The sequence below is a fragment of the Lycium barbarum genome, chromosome 9, assembly GCF_019175385.1.
Source record: "Lycium barbarum isolate Lr01 chromosome 9, ASM1917538v2, whole genome shotgun sequence".
Taxonomy (NCBI): Eukaryota; Viridiplantae; Streptophyta; class Magnoliopsida; order Solanales; family Solanaceae; genus Lycium; species Lycium barbarum.
In genome coordinates, this window is record NC_083345.1 from 30,305,175 (window position 1) to 30,323,116 (window position 17,942).

General features: G+C 37.6%; 1 protein-coding gene across 1 annotated transcript; it reads left to right on the forward strand.

Annotated features, from left to right (window-relative positions):
- Positions 1-353: 353 nt before the first annotated feature.
- LOC132611823 (uncharacterized) lies at positions 354-921 on the forward strand. Its single transcript, XM_060326189.1, has one exon. It carries the CDS (start codon positions 355-357, stop codon positions 919-921), a length of 567 nt encoding a protein of 188 aa, XP_060182172.1. The 5' UTR covers position 354.
- Positions 922-17,942: the final 17,021 nt, after the last annotated feature.

Consider the following 17,942-nt stretch of genomic DNA (forward strand, 5'->3'; position numbering starts at 1 on the left):
AGTCCAAAGAACTTTTTGTGCTGGTCAATACAATTCATTTCGCCCAAATTTAACTCAATCTGTCCATTTGACACCCCCACCGACCACCAACATTCAAGTTCTAACTGATAGATTATGTAAATATTAGTTAGAATATTTTGTAGTCTTCTATTTTAGGTTAGAATATTTTGTAATCTCCTATTTTAGGTCAGAATATTTTGTATATTAACCAATTCAAGGAATGAAAGGAGACACGAAAAATATTTCCTACATGGTATCAGATTAGGGTTTCTTTCTTCTTCCTCCTTCCGCTACGCCCTAGTCCCTCTTTCTTCTTCCTCTTTCCGTCACTTTTTTTTTTATTTTTTTTCCGCCATGGCCGACGCAACTACCACTCCGGCTAAGCCCTCGTTCCACCCGGCCCTCGCGGTCTCCAATATCAAGAATCACATCTCTGTTACTCTTGAGATGGAGAACTCACAATACGGAACATGGGCCGAGCTTTTCAAGATTCATGCTCGTTCTCACAAGGTCCTTCATCACATCATTCCTCCACCCACAGGTAAGGAGAAGTTGGCTCCCAAAACTGATGAGGAAGTCGAATTATGGACGACCATTGACGCCACCGTGCTTCAATGGATTTATTCGACAATTTCGAATGATCTGTTAAACACCATCATTGAACCAGACGCTACTGCCATGGACGCTTGGGTTCGCTTGCGTGATATATTCCAAGATCATCAAAACTCTCGTGCGGTGACTCTTGAACAAGAATTCACGACGACTCGTATGGAGGATTTTCCCAATGCCTCCGCCTATTGTCAATGTCTAAAGAGCCTTGCGAATCAACTGAAAAACGTCGGGGCTCCCGTGACGAATAGCCGCCTTGTCCTTCAACTGGTTTCGGGTTTCACTGAAGCGTACAAAGGGGTTGGGACATAAATTCGCCATGCTAAGCCTCTCCCCCCATTCACAAAGTCTCGATCTTCCTTTGTTTTGGAAGAACGTGAACTTGCGGCAATGGTGTCTCACCGGTCTGGTTCGGCTATGGTAGCCGCGGTCGACGACGCGACACTGCCCTCTGAAAACACAAGCTCACGCCGAGGGAAAACCAAAAATTCCCACCGCCAAAATTCTGGGACTGGCCGAAAAAATGGTTCTGGCCGCAGCTCAGGCGGCGAGAAAAACACTGGCAGCAGCGGCAGACGTGGTGGTCCAGGCCGTAGCAGTGGCGGTCCGCAACCAGCGGGCTACTCTTCACAGCAGTGGCCTGCCGGACAGTTTGGCCACTGGTAGTGGGTACCGCAGCCTCGCTGGGCTGCTGCTCCTCCCCCCTGCCCGTACCCGACGACTTCTTGGGCTGGTCCCCCGCCTGGCTCGCCATGACAGCAGGGTATATTGGGCCCTCCTCCAGCGCAGCAGCTCTACACGACAGCAGTGGCGCCTCATGGGTCGTATGTTCCAACCGACATCGAGTCTGCAATGCACACCATGACCTTGAACTCGCCCGATCAAAATTGGTACATGGATACCGGGGCCACTTCTCATATGACATCCTCGGACGGTAATCTCTCGTCTTATTTTAATTTGAGCAATCAAAATAATGGTATTGTTGTGGGAAATGGTCATTCGATTCCAATTCGTGGTTGTGGTCATACTAGTTTACCTCCCCCAAACCCCCCTTTATCTTTACGGAATGTCTTACATGCGCCCAAACTCATTAAGAATTTAATTTCAGTACGGAAGTTTACTGCTGATAATTCTGTGTCTGTTGATTTTGATTCGTATGGGTTTTCTGTGAAGGATTTTTCAGACGGGATGGCACTAATGCGGTGTGATAGTCGGGGAGATCTTTATCCAATCACCACCATCAAATATCCAACCACCACTCCATCAACCTTTGCGGCGTTGTCCTCTCCTTTTTGGCATGATCGTTTGGGTCATCCAGGAAATTCTATTTTAGATTGTCTTAGGCTTAATAAAAGCATTGAATGTAATAAATCTAGTCATTCTAGTATTTGTCTTTCTTGCGTTCTTGGTAAACACATTAAGTTGCCGTTTGATTCTTCTATTTTCGAAACTTTGATGCCATTTGATATTATTCATAGTGATTTGTGGACCTCTCCCGTGTTAAGTTCATTGGGTCATCGATATTATGTTCTTTTTTTGGATGATTTTTTGAAGTTTTTATGGACTTTTCCTTTGGCTAAGAAATCCGACGTCTATGCGAAATTCTTAGCTTTAAAAACCCACATTCATACCCAATTTGAACGTCATATTAAAAATGTCCAATGTGATAATGGGAGGGAATATGATAATGGTCAATTCGGGAAATTTTGTGAGTCTAATGGGATGTCATTTCGTCTTTCTTGTCCACATACGTCATCACAAAATGGGAAAGCCGAAAGAAAAATCCGTTCTATTAATAATATCACTCGGACTCTCCTTGATCATGCTTCTCTTCCCCCTTCGTTTTGGCATCACGCCTTACAAATGGCAACATATTTTCTTAATATTTTACCAAGTAAATTATTAGGTCATGTTTCTCCTCTTCAAGTGCTATACCAAAGAAAGCAATCTTACTCTCATCTTCGGGTTTTTGGGTGTTTATGCTATCCCCTCTTTCCTTCTACGACTATCCACAAATTGCAAGCCCGGTCTACACCGTGTGTATTTTTGGGGTATCCTACGAATCATAGAGGGTATAAATGTTATGATTTATCGTCCCACAAAATCATTATTTCTCGCCATGTGATTTTTGATGAGACTGTTTTCCCATTTTCCAATTTACATTCTCCCACTTCAACTACTTATGATTTTTTGGATGATGGTATTTCCCCATTTTGGTTGCATCATATGGCTTCTGATCCGGATAGTCGGCCTAGCCCACCCCACGCTGCACCCGTGACCCAGCCGACTACCCCCCCTCCCACTGTGGCTCGTATTGCCACCTCCCTTCCGTCGGCAGCGTCTCCGCCAGCCGTCTCTCCTGCCGCACCTACCCCTCTCCCCTCTGCCTTGGGCCAACAGCCTTCGGCTCCATCTCCCACACCCACACAAACATCACCCCAGCCGCCCGAATCTACCAATCCTCCCCGAATGGTGACCCGGAGTCAAAATGGTATTTTTAAGCCAAAACGTATGTTTAACTTGAATACCATGGTTACGAAATCCCCTCTCCCTCGTAACCCTGTGACCGCCCTTCGTGACCCGAATTGGAAAATGGCTATGGATGATGAATTTGATGCTCTTATTAAAAATAAGATGTGGGAGTTGGTGCTCCGTCCACCTAATGTGAATGTTATTCGTTCATATGGAGTTTCACTCATAAAGAAAAGTCTAATGGTGATTTTGAGAGGCATAAAGCTCGTCTTGTAGGTGATGGAAAGACTCAACGGGTTGGAATTGATTGTGGTGAGACCTTCAGTCCGGTGGTCAAGCCGGCTACGATCCGTACCGTTCTCAATCTTTCATTATCAAAGAAGTGGCCTATTCATCAGCTAGATGTCAAGAATGCTTTCTTACACGGTGAGCTCAAGGAAATAGTGTATATGCATCAAGCTCTAGGTTTCAGAGATCCCACTCATCCAGATTATGTATGTTTACTCCGTAAGTCCTTATATGGACTTAAGCAGGCCCCGAGGGCATGGTACAAGCGTTTTGCAGATTATGTCTCTTCTCTTGGTTTTTCAAACAGCAGATCTGACAATTCTTTGTTCATCTACAAAAAGGGGTCCGATATGGCATACATTTTACTTTATGTTGATGATATTATTCTTACTGCTTCCTCAGATTCTCTCCGATGCTCCATTATGGCTCTCCTTGCCTCGGAATTTGCTATGAAGGATCTGGGTCCTTTGAATTATTTCCATGGCATTCATGTCACTCACCATAAGGATGGCCTGTTTATGTCGCAACGCAAGTATGCCGAAGAAATCATTGATCGAGCTGGGATGTCTTCTTGTAAGGCTACTTCTACTCCGGTTGATACCAAACCGAAGGTGAGCAGCACATCAGGTGCTCCATATGACGACCCGACTCACTATCGCAGTCTCGCAGGTGCACTTCAGTATCTTACTTTCACGAGGCCGGATATCTCTTATGTTGTTCAACATGTATGCTTACACATGCATGCACCGCGAGAGGCTCATATGCATGCTCTTAAGCGTATCATCCGTTACATTCAGGGTACACTTGATTATGGTTTGCATCTTTATCCATCCTCAGTTACTGACCTCCTTTCCTACACTGATGCGGATTGGGGGGGGTTGCCCTGACACACGTCGGTCAACGTCTGGTTATTGTGTCTTCCTTGGAGATAACTTGATATCGTGGTCTTCGAAACGCCAACCTACCATCTCTCGTTCGAGTGCTGAGGCGGAGTATAGGGGGGTTGCTAATGTTGTCTCCGAGTCATGCTGGCTTCGCAATCTTCTGTTGGAATTACATTGTCCTATTCATAAGGCTACTATGGTGTATTGTGACAATGTGAGTGTCATTTATCTTTCAGGAAATCCAGTGCTAACATCAGCGCACCAAGCACATTGAAATGGACATTCACTTTGTTCGTGAGAAGGTTGCGTGAGGACAGGTTCGTGTCCTTCATGTTCCATCCCGTTATCAGATTGCCGATATTTTCACCAAGGGATTACCACAAGTCTTATTTGAAGATTTTCGGGACAGTCTCAGCGTTCGTAAACCTCCCGTTTCGACTGCGAGGGTGTGATAGATTATGTAAATATTAGTTAAAATATTTTGTAGTCTGCTATTTTAGGTTAGAATATTTTGTATATTTTGTAATTTCCTATTTTAGGTCAGAATATTTTGTATATTAACCAATTCAAGGAATGAAAGGAGACACGGAAAATATTTCCTACACTAACATTGAAACCTTAGGGTCGTTTGGTAGCTTGACAAGAGGCAAGTTATTCATGTATTAATTTCTGCATACTTATACCGCGTACAACGTTTGGTTGGCAATTTTGAAACCCGCATAACTAATACATGTATAAGTTATGAGGGAATCTATGTATTATTTTATGCGTGGTAGAAGATGGAATAACTAATGCATGAATACACGAATAAAAAGTTGAAATGACAATATTGCCCTTATCACTCCCCACTTAAATAATCCTTTACTAAACAAATATTTTTATATAACTTTTTACTATAATATTTTAATATTTTGTAAAAAAAAATTGTTAAACAATATTTTAATTTTAAAAAGTATATACTAATATTTATTAACTTTTAATATAACAAATCAACACCCAAAGAAATAATTTATGCATAACTAAACCCTGAACAACTAAACCTTGTATAACTAATACCTGCATAATTAATATCTGAATTATTAATACATATATTACTAATACTTGCATAATTCTAACCAGCTACCAAACGACCCCTTTGGAAACTAAAGTATCAAGTTATATTCGGATTAAATTGGTTATCCGTCCCCCCAACCCCCCCACCCCCCGGTTTTCTTTTTGTGGTAGATAATCATATTACCATAAAGTTTAGTTGTACTGGTGCCATAAATTTAGCCCTTGGACAATTCTGGAAAAAATGAAAATTCATGCTTGCAGTCAAATTGGAAGAGAAAAATCAAAAGCTAAAGATAGCAAGTTATGTAGATACTTTACTGATCCAGACGTAATTGTTCAATTATTTGAGCACGGAGCAATCGTTTTGAATTACTGATGAGGGAAACATTTTCTCCAATTTGTTTGTTAATAGACTGATGATGATATGACACAATCGACTTAACAACCTAGCTACTCACATAAAAAATAAAAAAAATAAAAAGAAGAAGAAGAAGAAGTTGTTAAACCAAGACGAAAACAATTAAACTTTGTTCCGATGAATGCAGCATTCACTTAAATTCAAACGAATTAATTAAATTGAACTATTGGATACCTTATGTATCTAGTTCCAGTCGTACTAGTAGTGAAGTTAACATCTTTGTTTTCTACTTAAATGAAAACTTGCACATTTAGTCAACTTATATTTACTAGTATGAGTAGTTTCAAACTTATCAAAGTGATATACTATTAATTTTCGCCCTGGGATGTCACGCTTATGTCACATAATAGATGTAGACCTTTCGAAAAAGAATAGGTCTTTTAGAAGCAATTTTATGCAGTGATTAATAATATATGGATTGTAGTGTAGGGACTAGTAATGTATGAGTTGTAATATAAGAATTATTTATTGTTATTATTAGATGTTTGGTTTGTTGAATTAAAAAAATATTCTATAGTGTATAATTGTATATTTTAAGAATTATTTTTTTCTATCACAAATTCAAATATTCGTTACTACGACATGGAAGGATATCTTTGTGATTTAACAGTTATAATCCATATACTTTTCACATTGTATCTCGCTTAAAATTATATTTAGATTCCCGCATGACTTAGGTAAGTATTAGTTATCTATAAAATTAAAAAAAAAAAAAACATTGTACATAATAATGCTAAATATGATGTGGAAAGGACAGCGAAACTAAAGATTGTATATTTGTATTAACAAAGTTAAATATTATGTGGAGATTATTTTCTCCACTATCCCCAAGACCCCAACCAAAAAAGTCTTAGTTAAATTTTTGTCTTAAAAAGTCAGTACTGTATGTGTTTCTTTGTAAACCCGCCTCAAATTGACGCTAACATTTCTTAGATTACGAGTTTCAGTTAATCTCAATTAACTGAAAGGTTAAACCATACCATTTTTTACTATTTTTTCCCATCATAAATTTGTCATATCAACCCATATATATTAGTACCATATAATTGAATACTAATTCCTCTTGTATAAAAGGACTCACATATCTTCTTTAAATAATTGTGTGAAGCCAAGTTATTACTTTCATAAGATTTTGGTTAAGAGACTAGCAGTTCACCGACCCATTTTTTTAATAAAAATTTATTATGTGGGAATAGAGGTGGAACGACTGTACTCCATAATCCACCTTATGACTAGTTTTGGATCGGGTATGGGAGTAATATTTTCACTTTGAACAAAAATAAGGGGCAAGAGCTTATCCGTAAAGTTAAAGTATGTAACCGAGTTATTTAAATAAGTTTAAAGGATACTTACTTATTTTTTCAAAAAAAAAAATTTAGCCCAGTATTATTTTGTAACTTATCTCCCCCTCTTTTTTTTTTTTTTTTCCATCACGACAGCAACAACGAAACTCACAATTTCGGTAAGAATATCTGAGTCAGGAAACAAAATGGAAGTAGGTATAAGCAAATAAAATAAATTCTAGGATCAATTAATGAGTGATAACAGATTTTACAATTGGTTATCAATGATGGATTCCAACCAACTCTGTCTTCTATCGAACAAGAATTCACATTTTTCATCATACAAGGGACATGATTAACTCTCTTTTTTCGGCAAATTTTTACTTTACCAAAAATCATCCGTGATAACTTGTAAATTGTTTCATAGTTAGAATATGTAACTGACTTTTCTGAACGAGTTAGGAGATAATTTATGTATTATTTCTTATTTAATCTCAAATTCTTTTTCCTTTTCTTGTATAAAAGTAGCTGATCATTATAGTAATAGTACATAAATTATTTCATGAAGCTTCTGTCCGAACAACCATATATTTCTTAATCCTTAATATTTTATTTTCAATTTAAAATCATTAAGTAACCACAATGTCTGGGATTAACTTAACTAGTCGACATATACCAATACTAAACTACCAAAATAGATAGGTCAATTAATTTATTCTCTCAAGTTACTTTCAGCTGTTTGCTTGTCCAGTTGTCCAATTGATGATTAATTAAATATGTTTATTTTTATCAGATCAGTCGGTAAGTGGGGGTCTCAAAACGCATCAGAAAAACGAAAAGGAAATAACTCTTCCAACCCCACAGGCCACACCCTTTCCAAAAAAGTGAAATACGTAGACGACAAAAACAAGAACGCAAATTAACTTCATCATAAGATTTCACATAAAATAATGCAATATCTGATTGACTGCATCATTTGATTAGCATTATTAAATAATATTAAAATTAAGTTGTATATGGCGATAAAACTTCTAAAAGACAAAAATACTCTTTTTAAACAAATTATTTATGTATAGCCATATTTTTGTTAATAATTATTGCATAATATCTCATCATTACTAATTACTGCATAAATAATTATTCCACATAAATAATTATTCTTACATAAAATTCCAACATAAGTAGTATGTGAACCAAATTAAATGACCCCAAGGGAGAATGCAAAAATAACGGCATGAACAATCTTTGCATTAAATTACAATTTAACATGTAAAGTTTAATGTCAAAAGAGAATGGCGCATACTATAGAAGGAATAATTAAGTGACAATTATTAGTTCATCAAGCTAATAAAGAGGGCCAGCCTATAATTTGAATTAGACTTAGCATTAACGACCTTCTAAATAACACTTGCCAATAGATTTCAGACTATTGCACAACTAGAATAAATTAGTAGAAGAGATGAGAGAAGAAGAAATAATACAAATTAAGATTTTTCTAAGATTCATGTTTACTGCCCGAACACGTGTGGAAATCAAGGGAATACTCAGTGATGAGAAGCGTTAAATAATTTTTGTATGTTCATTTACACCTAAGTTGTATAGAATTCTTTTTAAGCTGATATATCATGAGGGAAATTTTGTTAAACGTTTTTTTCTTTTCTTATCGGATTGTAAGACTCCATTCGTGAAGGGGAGCCTTGGCGTAACTAGTAAAGTTGTTGTCATGTGATCAGGAGGTCACGGGTTCGAGCCGTGAAAACAGCCTCTTGCAGAAATGCAAGGTAAGGCTGCGTACAATAGACCCTTGTGGTCCGGCCCTTCCCCGGACCTCGCGCATAGTGGGAGCTTAGTGCACCGGGCTGCCCTTTATTGTAAGACCTCATTCGTCTCCTCAACAGTAAAAAAAAATTAAAAAGAAAATTGGTTAAAAACTTTCCAAGTTACCTTATATCTTAATTTAGACGAATTTGTGTACTCAGGTTAGGTGGTTTTTTTCTTCTTTTATAACTTACTAGAGTAGCAGATCTGCATATATAAGAAGTCTCTGCAATTGCGGTATCAGTGTATGAATATCTCTTGCAGACTCATGTAATAAGACCTCATGTAATAAGACATAATATGTGATGTTGGTCCCAACAAAACAGAGAATCCCCAAATACATTATTTTGACTTGATATAAAAAAACAAAGTTAGGACAGAATGCTCCTGGTTGATGCAAACTGGCACATGCCAGCTAACAGTGAGTGAATTTGCTGAAGAAAAGTACATAATGTTTGGTCCATGGTCTATAAGACAAGATATTATAATGAACAACTAAATTGTTTGCGGTGCTTCATTCTTGTCTATTTTGCGTCGGTGCACAAAATAATCTTTGAAACCTCTTCGTAGTTTTCTTTTATTTTATAACAATAATGTCCGCGATAATATAGATGCACATAGATTTTTTCATCGAGTACCTGTTATCTTTCATCAATACATATATTTCTCGTTCTATGGAATTTGAAATCTATTTTTTCATGACTTTTACTTATTTTGCTGATCATTAGACCACACCCTTGAGCATGTGAAATTTCTTTATAATTCTCTAAATGATATTTTATTAGAGATTTTTACTTAAGCTCGATATATTTTCTAAACAAATAAATACAAGGCACATACGTGCTATTAGTTACAAATTTATAAGCTTTAAGAATTATGTTAATTATGTCTTGTTGAAGCATCCAGTTATGGAGATCAGATAATCAAAGTTAAGCAAGGAAGAGAAGTAGTTATCATTTAAGAGTATTGGGAGAAAAATATCTTCTCATTCAACCGTGTATTGATTTGTACAAGTAGCTATGTATTTATACACTTTACTCCTACACTAACTTCTATGTAACAACTTAACTAACTCAATAATTAATTATACTAAATTACACATAGGTCCCTACACTAACTTTCTTCTACACCCTCCTCAAGCTGATGGATGAAAACAGGTTCTTCATTCCAAGCTTGTCAATCAAATATTCATGTTGTGGCTTGCATAAACTCTTTGTCAACAGATTTGCTGGTTGTTCTTTTGTACCAATATGTTGTGTCTGCACCAAACAATCCTGGACTTTTCCTCTCACAAAATGACAGTCAATATCAATATGTTTTGTTCTTTCATGGAAGATTGGATGAGCTGCTATCTGAATAGCAGCTTTGCTATCACACAACAACTTAACAGGCAATGTAATAGTAGCACCAAATTCCTTGAATAATCCTGCTAACCATGTTATCTCAGCAAAGTAGTAGCCATGCTTCTGAATTCAGCTTCAGCTGAACTTCTAGACACAATATTTTGTTTCTTGGATTTCCATAAGATCAATGCATCACCAAACTTGATAGCATATCCAGTTACAGATTTCCTGGTTTCAACACATGCTCCCCAGTCTGAGTCACAAAATGCTGTAAGTTCTGAACTGGTTCCAGATGGCATGAACAATCCCAATCCTGGACACCCCTTTACATACTTCACAACTCTAAATACAGTTTCCAAGTGACTCTGCTTAGGTGCATCCATGTGTTGACTCGGCATTTGAACTACAAAGGCTAAATCGGGCCTTGTCATAGTCAAGTACAACAGTCTACCTATGATTCTTTGATATCTTCCTTTGTCTATCAGCTGAGGATCAGACTTTGCACATTTGTCACCAGCATGAGACTCATTACTCTCACTTTTATCATCTGTTAACCTGTCAAACTCCACAAAAGTCAACTTATGATTGAACTCCAAAGGAGTAGATGCTGGTTTCCATCCTGATAGGCCCAATTCTGACACCAACTCCAAGGCATATTTTCTTTGGCACATGTGAATTCCTTTCTCTGATCTTGAGAATTCAATCCCTAAGAAGTATTTAAGCTCTCCAAGATCTTTCATCTTAAACTTATCTTGAAGTTATGTTCTTACTTGATTAATGCATAGTAATGAACTGCCTGTAACTAAAAGGTCATCAACATAAACTAAAACAACCACCAGATGTGAGCCAACATGCTTGATAAACAAAGAATAGTCAAAATGAGATTGACAGAAGCCCATATCAAGTAATGCTTCAGTGAGTTTGAGATTCCATTGCCTAGGGGCCTGTTCCAAGCCATACAAGGACTTGTGTAGCCTGCAAGCCTTTATAAAACTCCCCCTATGGGTTGCAAATCCCTCAGGAACTGTCATGTAAACCTCATCCACTAGATCACCTTGGAGGAAAGCATTATGAACATCCATTTGAAAGATGTGCCAATGAGAAGAGGCTGCAAAATCCACCACTGACCTCACAGTGACCATCTTAATTAGCTACAGGGGAGAAGGTTTCAGTGTAGCTAAACCTTCTAGTTGACTGTACCCCTTAGAAACCAGTCTGGCCTTATACCTTTAAACAGACCAGTCAAAACATATGGCGGGACAGGGCCCCGCCGTACCCCTGATCAAATATATACATACACAGCGAACAAAATATATATACCAAAATGTAGGCTCTGGAATTAGAAGAGCACTCCAAATAGCAGAAGAGGGTGTCCTAGACTGGTGGATCACCAAACTGTGCGTCTGTACCTACGGGCATGAAACGCAGCCCCCGAAGAGAGGGGGTCAGTACGAAATATGTACTGAGTATGCAAAGCAGAATATACAGAAGCAAACCTGAGACATAAACGAAATAGTAGTACAAAGAATATGTACAAATCCAACGTATCAAAATGTTTACTTTAAAAATATGTAAGTCATGCAGAAGGTACAGAAGAATATGGTCGCCCGCCCGTCGATGGAGCCATAACACAGCATAACACCAGAAAGGTTTCTAACCTCCGAACCCCCGTCACATATCATAACTCAGCATAACGCCATACACACCATAACATCATATATAAGTGGAACCCGACCCTCTTTGGCGAGTAGCTTGGTGAACCATAAGCACAGCATAACTCCGGAGTATATCAAAGTGCGCACGACAACATAACCGGCCCGGGACTCGGCGAAGGGATAACAGAATGCACGAGTAGAATCGTGAGTAGTCATATGCACAAAATCATTATCACAAACTCAAACATAAGTAAAAATGATCATATTCAAAATCGGAATAATAGTCATACCAAATTCTTTCAAAAGTTCTCCGAATCGCATAAAGGAAAGTCGTGGGACCCACGAACGGGTATTGACCCGAGTCGGGCCCGCCTATGGAAATCATACTCATTATACATCATGCAAACTCCTATAAAAATATTGGAACAATCCGAGCCTTTATGCGAAAGATATGGCATTCAAAAGTTATGTAATTCTCTAAACAAACTTTTTTTGTGCAACATTTGGAAAACGATTATTTCGAAGACATAATGGTTCATATTCTTATCAAATCATGCATAAGAGTGCCAAGAATTATATAAGGATCATATCATGCTCGGATTTCGAATTTGGAATTCCCTTAAGGCTCTACTCTAGCCTATGTAAAACTAAGGCATGCCAAAAGAAGGAAGGTTGCTTTACATACCTCGAACGCCCTCCAAGATAGCCAACCTAAAGTTAATCCAAATCTACGCCTCGGGCTCCCCAAGGTCTACAAATATGCCAACGAATATCCAATATTAATCATAGGCACTTAAGTAATTATTTATTCCAAACTATCGCTAAATTCTACAGAAAATTCGGCAGCATTTCCCCTGTAAATAGGCCATCCCGAGAATTTAACTCGCTCAAAATCAACAACAACAACCACAATAACCAACCTAGCAACATCGATAATCAATTCGAAAGACAAAATAACAATAGTAACTCTCTTTTACATCATTCAACAACTTTCCAACTATTCAATTCAACGGCTTACATTCAAGCCACAATATCGCTCACACATTCAATTATCAACCCGAATCCTTACTAAAAATATTCAAGGGCATTCTAACAGTTTACATAATTTTTCCAACAATCCAATAATTTTTCTCCAAGTTGGCCGAAAACAGCCCCCTAAACCGAGAACCCCACTGTGCCCACCTTCCGACTTTCAATTCATGTTTTGTATCACAATTCACAATATAACGATATCAATTCCATAAAATACACAAATTACATCAACGCACAATAACCCTCAAATCAGCCCACAAAATCTCAGCATTAATCTTGAGTCATTACATGCTCATTTCCAAACTAGAATTCATAACGACGACAATTAAAATGCTAAGCGATATTAATGCGATCTTCGACATATTATGTGGCCCACATTTGTCCACACTACACATATACATATGTTGATGGTTCTCATAGATAAAGATTGCATTAATTGCACAAAGTTCTCCAAATCAGTCCGCAACACTCACCATATCAATTTGGGACATTTAACTCTTATTTCCAACATAAAAGTCATCACAACAACCATTAAAACGTTAAGTGACATTAGTGTGTCCTTTAGCATATAGTATGACCCATATTCATCTACCACTACACAAGCATATAATGGTGATTCTTAGCCACTCTACACACTACAACAATTTAACATACTACAAGAATTAATTCATCAATCCAATTCAACACCCATATACACGGCTAGAACACCAAACACACGGCCCAACTTCATCACACCATATTTCATGATTTTCATCCATATTAACATACTACAACATGAAATAAGAGTTCACAACACATAGAACAAGAGCAAAACTTACCTTTCTTCTTCAATACCACAAATGGCTAGGGTTTGCAATTGGACACAATGAATGGTTAGATGACCCAAACAACTCTTCCACGCTACTTAGGGACTTCAATATAGTGGGTTTGTATCAAGGAATTATTTTTTGGGAAGGCTAAAAATGGTCTTGGTTTTTTCTCCACTTTGGTCGAGAGAGAGGGGGAGTTGTTCTTCAAATCCTCTTAATTTTTTCTAAGTGTTGAAAGTGTGGAAGATGACTTAAGAATTCATCTTTTAAGTCCACAAAATATCTACATTGCCTTTGGCCCACACAATGTGTTGGACCAATTAAAATTGGCCACACAATGTGTGGGACCATTTCCATATACACGGCCTCAATGCCCCTTTGCACAAGATTTTTAAATTCCAATTTTATGAATTGTGGTCCCAATTTTTCCTAAATGTTCAATGCCAACAATTTCATATATAACTTATGTCTCAAAATAAAATCAAAGGTCAAAAGTCCCGACTTCAAATCCTGGAATAGTCTTGGCCTTAAATTATCATAGTTAATCTGGGTTGTCCCAATGTATAAAAATACGGGACGTAACAAGATCAACGATGGACCAGGTCTGATTCGCCTCAAGGGCAGAAATCTCAAGTTTCATAGCGTCCACCCATTTAGGATCTTTGCTAGCCTCAGCAAAGGATGTAGGTTCAACAATAGCAGAAAAGGCTGCCAAAGAAGCTCTATAGGATGGAGACAAGTGATCATAACAGACATAGGAAGAAATAGGATAGGTAGGAGCATTTTTGGTAGGAATATAGAAGTCACTCATCCAAACATGTGGCTTAGAACTTCTAGTGGATCTTCTAGGCTGAAGACAAATAGAAGAAAGAGAAGGCAGGTGAGGTGAAGATGGATCAGTCATAGGAGCACCAGAAGGAAGGGAAGGAGCCAAAGGTTCAGATGAGAAGGAAGAAGGACTAGGTGGAAGAGAAGGAATAGGCTCTGGAAGGATAGGATCACAAGAAGAGAGAAAATCATCATCATCAGCAAGAGGATGCTGGAAAACAGGAAATAATGGTGAGGAAGCTGAATGTTGATGTTTAAAAGGGAAAACACCTTCTTGAAAACAGACATCTCTACTGACAAATAGTGTCTTAGAGGTTAAATCATACAGGACATAGCCTTCTTTTGAGGATGAATAGCCTAAATGAATAGCAGGACAAGCTCTAGGAGAAAATTTTATCTGTGCACTTGACATTTGTGGCATAACATAGACTACCAAACACTCTGAGGTGATCCGAGGAAGGGAATCTACCAAACCATTTTTCAAAAGGAGACTTGTTCTGTAGCAAGACAGCTGGAATCCTATTCAATACATAGACAGCAGTATAGACACACTCCCCCCAAAAGCTAAAAGGGATGTATGCTTGAAATCTTAATGCCCTAGCCATGTCTAAGATATATCTATGTCTCCTCTCAACCACACTATTTTGTTGAGGAGTATAAACATAGGAACTTTGGTAAGGAGTACCATGTTCCTTAAATAAGGCAGACACTTGGTGATTGAAAAACTCAGAACCATTATCTGACCTGAGACATTTAATGTTGCACTTAAACTGGGTTTTGACCATGATAAAGAACTCTTTAAGAATGCCTAAAGTATCAGCTTTTGTGGTCATTAAGAACAGCCATGTGTATCTAGAGTGATCATCAACAACAGTTAAAAAATACCTTTTTCCATCATTAGTAGGAACCATGTAAGGTCCCCATACACCACATGGATCAAATAAAAACCAGATGAAGAGTAAGACTGACTTAATGAGAATGGCAATCTTGTTTGTTTAGCAATTGGACACACAGTACATGGAGGATGCTGGTGTAGAAGTACATTAGTAAGACTGTTTATTTTCTTCAACAGTCTAAGAGGGGCATGGCCGAGTCTCATATGCCACAGAGAGGACAACTCACAAGTCTTATTCAAGGTATGACTATTTACATGTTCACTTCTAACGGGATTACTAGATATAGTGGACCTGGCAATAACTCCAGAACTTGACTGCAAAGTGTTTCCACAGAAGGATCTATCAATGTTTGATCTTCCATCTAGTAAGTATAGGCCATCATTTGCTTTACCAATCCCTATTACCTTCCCAGTGAAGAGTTTCTGAAATACACAGAAATCAGGATAGAATGCAGCAAAACAATTGAGTTCCTTTGTGATCTTAGTAATTGACAGCAAATTGTATTTGAACTCAGGAATGTATAGCACATCTTGTAACACTTTGTTTTTTAACACACAAGCATCACCAGTTTTAGTGATAGTGACTTGTTCACCAGTAGGTAAATGCACCTTGTTTTTGGATACATCAGTCAAAGCGTTAAGCCTACTGAGTAATTTTTCATTATGAACCATGTGATTAGTTGCTCCTGTATCAACTATCCAGTTATAATCAGCTAGACTAGATAGTAGAGCAGTAAATATACCTGCACCTGTGGTACCAGCATGAGTAGCAGTATTGGCAACAAGTGGCACTCTTTTTCCTTTGTCTAGCATTTGTAAAATCTGAGAGTATTGATCAGGTGTAAAGGATGGAACAGATGGAATAGAGAAAGCAAGATTAGGGATAGGTTGAGAGTAAGTTGGTTGAGGATAAATTGGTTGAGAGTGAGTTTGTGGAGTATAGCGAGGTTGTTGCTGATATAAGTTCGGAGAATAACTCTGAGGTTGATACTGTGACTCAGAGGTTGGATAACCATTGCTACTAGTGGAAGCATTGTTATCATGATTTCCACCTTTCTTTTTAAACTTGTAATATGCAGGATATCCATGAAGCTTATGACAACAGTTTGCTACATGTCCCTTTAGATGGCAAAAAATCACATTGGAGCTGAGACTTGTCAACATAAGCATAGTTTGGTTTAGGGTAGTTGGCAGGCTTCTCATAGTGATTCTTATCATAGTGGTTCTTAGGCTTGAAGCCTTTGTTAGAGAACTTGTTACTAAGCATAGTTGCTTGTTCACTACTTTCACCTTGAGCATTAAACTGACTGCTATGCTGATTGATCTTTTGATTTTCAACATTCAAAATCATAGCATATGCTTGATTGATATTTGGAGTAGGTATAGTCATTAGTACTTGACTCTTAGCATGAGAATAGGATTCATTAAGACCCATAAGAAACTGCCATAACTTCTGAGATTGAAAGTGTATAGCATATTGTTTTGACTCAGGACATCCACAGCCAGGAGGAGGCATTAATGCCTCAAATTCATCCCATAATTCTTTCAACCTTGAAAAGTACACTGATACTGAATTCACACCTTGAGTTAGAGTTGCAATCTCTTTATGGAGGTAAAAACATCTAGATGCATTGACCTTATCAAACCTCTCTCTCAAGTCTTCCCAGACTTTATGTGCATCAGAAGCATATATCACAGTGCTAATTAAATCCTTTGAAACAATGTTCATAATCCATGCTAGAACTATAGCATGACATCTATCCCAGAGTTCATGCAAATCTTCATCATAATTGGATTTTTTACAGGTTCCTAGCACAAAACCTAGTTTGTTTTTTCCTCTTAAGACTAGTTTCATAGATTTACTCCATAATGAGTAATTTTCAAATCCTTGAAGTTTAAGCGGGATAAGAACCAAACCTTGCGTATCAGATGGGTGAATATACAAGGGATGATTGTGATGAACTTGCTCTGTCGTAGATGAAGCAGTTGCTAGTCCATTTCCAACACCAATATTTTACCAGAAACATTTTCTTCATTGTTCGTCATTTTTTAATAGCAATTTGTTCTAGAAAACACAAAAAAACTAATCGAATTGAACTGAAAATTGCGGAAATAAGAGTAGAAACAGAGTTTTCAGACCGCGAATTTAGCTTTAATTTAAGGATTTTGAGCAAAAAAACAACTCTGCAAAAAATACGAACTCGAATTTGGTTGAACAAAGTTCTTCAGTTCCTAATTTGATTTCTGATTCTACTGGATGTAATCGATCTAACCGTAATGCTCTGATACCATGTTGAAGCATCTAGTTATGGAGATCAGATAATCAAAGTTAAGCAAGGAGAGAAGTAGTTATCATTTAAGAGTATTGGGAGAAAAATATCTTCTCATTCAACCATGTATTGATCTGTACAAGTAGCTATGTATTTTTACACTTTACTCCTACACTAACTTCTATGTAACAACTTAACTAACTCACTAATTAATTATACTAAATTACACATAGGTCCCTACACTAACTTTCTTCTACATGTCTATAATCTATAAGCTTGACACAT

Excerpts from the sequence above, each read along its gene's own strand:
- LOC132611823 (XM_060326189.1), top strand. The coding sequence starts at position 355 with ATGGCCGACGCAACTACCACTCCGGCTAAGCCCTCGTTCCACCCGGCC.